Below are 1,828 nucleotides of genomic sequence, written 5' to 3'. Positions count from 1 at the left end.
CCGGCCCAAGCCCTGGCGCAAGCTGACGGTGAAGGGCAAGGAGCCGTTCATCAAGATGAAGCAGTTCCTCTCCGACGAGCAGAACGTGCTGGCCCTGAGGACTATCCAGGTGCGCCAGAGAGGTGAGTGGTTGGGTGGCCCTGGCCGACAGGTCCTGTCCCGCGATGCTGTGCTGTGGGATCCCCTTCCTGTTCACCCCGGCAGCACCTGAGGGTGCCCCGTGCCGCAGCGGGGATGCCCACAAAACAGGCAGGGACACGCACGGAGTCACCGGTTGCACTCTGGGATGGTCTCTGGTGGTCACTCAGCTTGCCCTAGGTGGGATGGAGCTGGCCATGGGCTGGGAGAACGGAACCCTGGCAAACGGTAGCAATTAACAACAACCTGTCGTTGTGGAAGCTGCATCCCCGGACGTGCTTTCCTCATTTATTCTGACAAGTGCCATTTAATTATTCATCAGACTGTTTCGTGGTGTATGAATCGATGTGCTTGGGAATATTTCGTTAAAATAATGAAGCCTTAATGCTGTGGGAACTCAGCATGGCGTCGGCACCGCCGTGAAATGGTAACGCCCAGCTCTGTGGACAGCGGCTCCTGGCCCCACCTCAGCGGTGCCGGCAGTGGTCACTCGGGTTCCCACGGTGGCACATGTCCATGGTCCACACATCTGCTGGTGTTTTGACCTGGTTGGCTCTGGTTTATCCCCTGGATCAGATCCAGTATTAACCACAGCCCGGAGGGCACAGTGCCAGGGATGGGGGTCACAGTCCCTGCGACTCCGCTGAGTGCCCCGTGCGCCGGAGGGGGAACGGGTGCCCTTGGATGGGGCGAGGAAGGTGGCTGGGATATGCCATGCCGGAGGCAAGAGCTGGCAGCTGGGGCAAACAGGGCTCCCCGCGCTCCAGCTGGCGCCTAATTGAGAGTGACATTTGTCTTAAAACCAGCATCCCTAAAAATAACTGAACATGAGGAGCAGCAAATACTTCCTGACATACAAGCAGAGCTTGTAAAACCAGTGCCGGTGACAAAGCTGTTATCCTGCCCCTTTGATCAGGTAGCATCACGCCGCGGATCAGGACGCCAGAGACCGGCTCCGACGACGCCATCAAAAGCATCCTGGAGCAGGCGAAGAAGGAGATCGAGTCGCAGAAGGGAGGTAGGTGCTGGGGTGTGGGTCAGTGCCCAAGTCCCGTCACTAACCCCACAGCTGGGGCACAATGAGCTTTATTTGGCATTTTTCCCACTGACATCCGCAGAGATTTGGGGGGAAACACTGGTAAATGCCATTAGGGACAGAAGACACGGAAGCGTTTGTACATGGACTTTTGGAAACTTTGGGTCTAGTCTTTCCTCTGCCCCTGCCCCGAAACAGATGATTAAATGAGAATGCACAATCCATCTGGCATGAGGAATCATTAAAGCAGCTGCTCTCGCAGTCAATTACAAGAAATGAAATACATTAAAGCAGGTAGTCTGCTGAGAAAGCAGAATCCCAGAGAATTGAATTAGACGGGAATGGTGGAAAAACAGACAGGGAAAACAAACGTGTTTGTCTATTGCCGTCATTGGTAATGAGATTTATTTTGCAATTGTCAAAAAAGAAGCTCACTTTGGACCGGGGGTGTCGCAGCATTTGCTTTGTGCGTGCTGCTGGTCGTTCTTCTGAAGTGCACCCACGCTGGGCGTCCACCTGATGGAGAGTGCTCCAAACCAGATCGGGAGAAAATCCCTTTTCTTCCACATTTTGAATTATGGCCACATGGTAAAATGTGCCATGCTGCACCTTGGGGCTCCTCTCACCCCTTTAACTTTGCAGGCGAGCCCAAAA

General features: G+C 54.3%; 1 protein-coding gene across 1 annotated transcript in view; it reads left to right on the top strand.

The window, feature by feature from the left end:
- Positions 1 to 1,828, top strand: part of CUX2 (cut-like homeobox 2) — a gene marked incomplete at its 3' end in the record, with an annotated part of 10,783 nt that overhangs the window by 4,801 nt on the left and 4,154 nt on the right. Inside the window, exons 13-15 of the mRNA XM_009873577.1 lie at positions 3 to 122; positions 1,055 to 1,156; positions 1,257 to 1,276. Of these exons, the coding sequence (XP_009871879.1) occupies positions 3 to 122; positions 1,055 to 1,156; positions 1,257 to 1,276 (242 nt within the window). The remainder of the gene's footprint in view (positions 1 to 2; positions 123 to 1,054; positions 1,157 to 1,256; positions 1,277 to 1,828) is intronic.

This window comes from Apaloderma vittatum, unplaced genomic scaffold (genome assembly GCF_000703405.1).
Source record: "Apaloderma vittatum isolate BGI_N311 unplaced genomic scaffold, ASM70340v1 scaffold26207, whole genome shotgun sequence".
Lineage (NCBI taxonomy): Eukaryota > Metazoa > Chordata > Aves > Trogoniformes > Trogonidae > Apaloderma > Apaloderma vittatum.
Note: the sequence above shows the minus strand (reverse complement) of the source record. Positions and strands in the feature narration are given on the sequence as shown.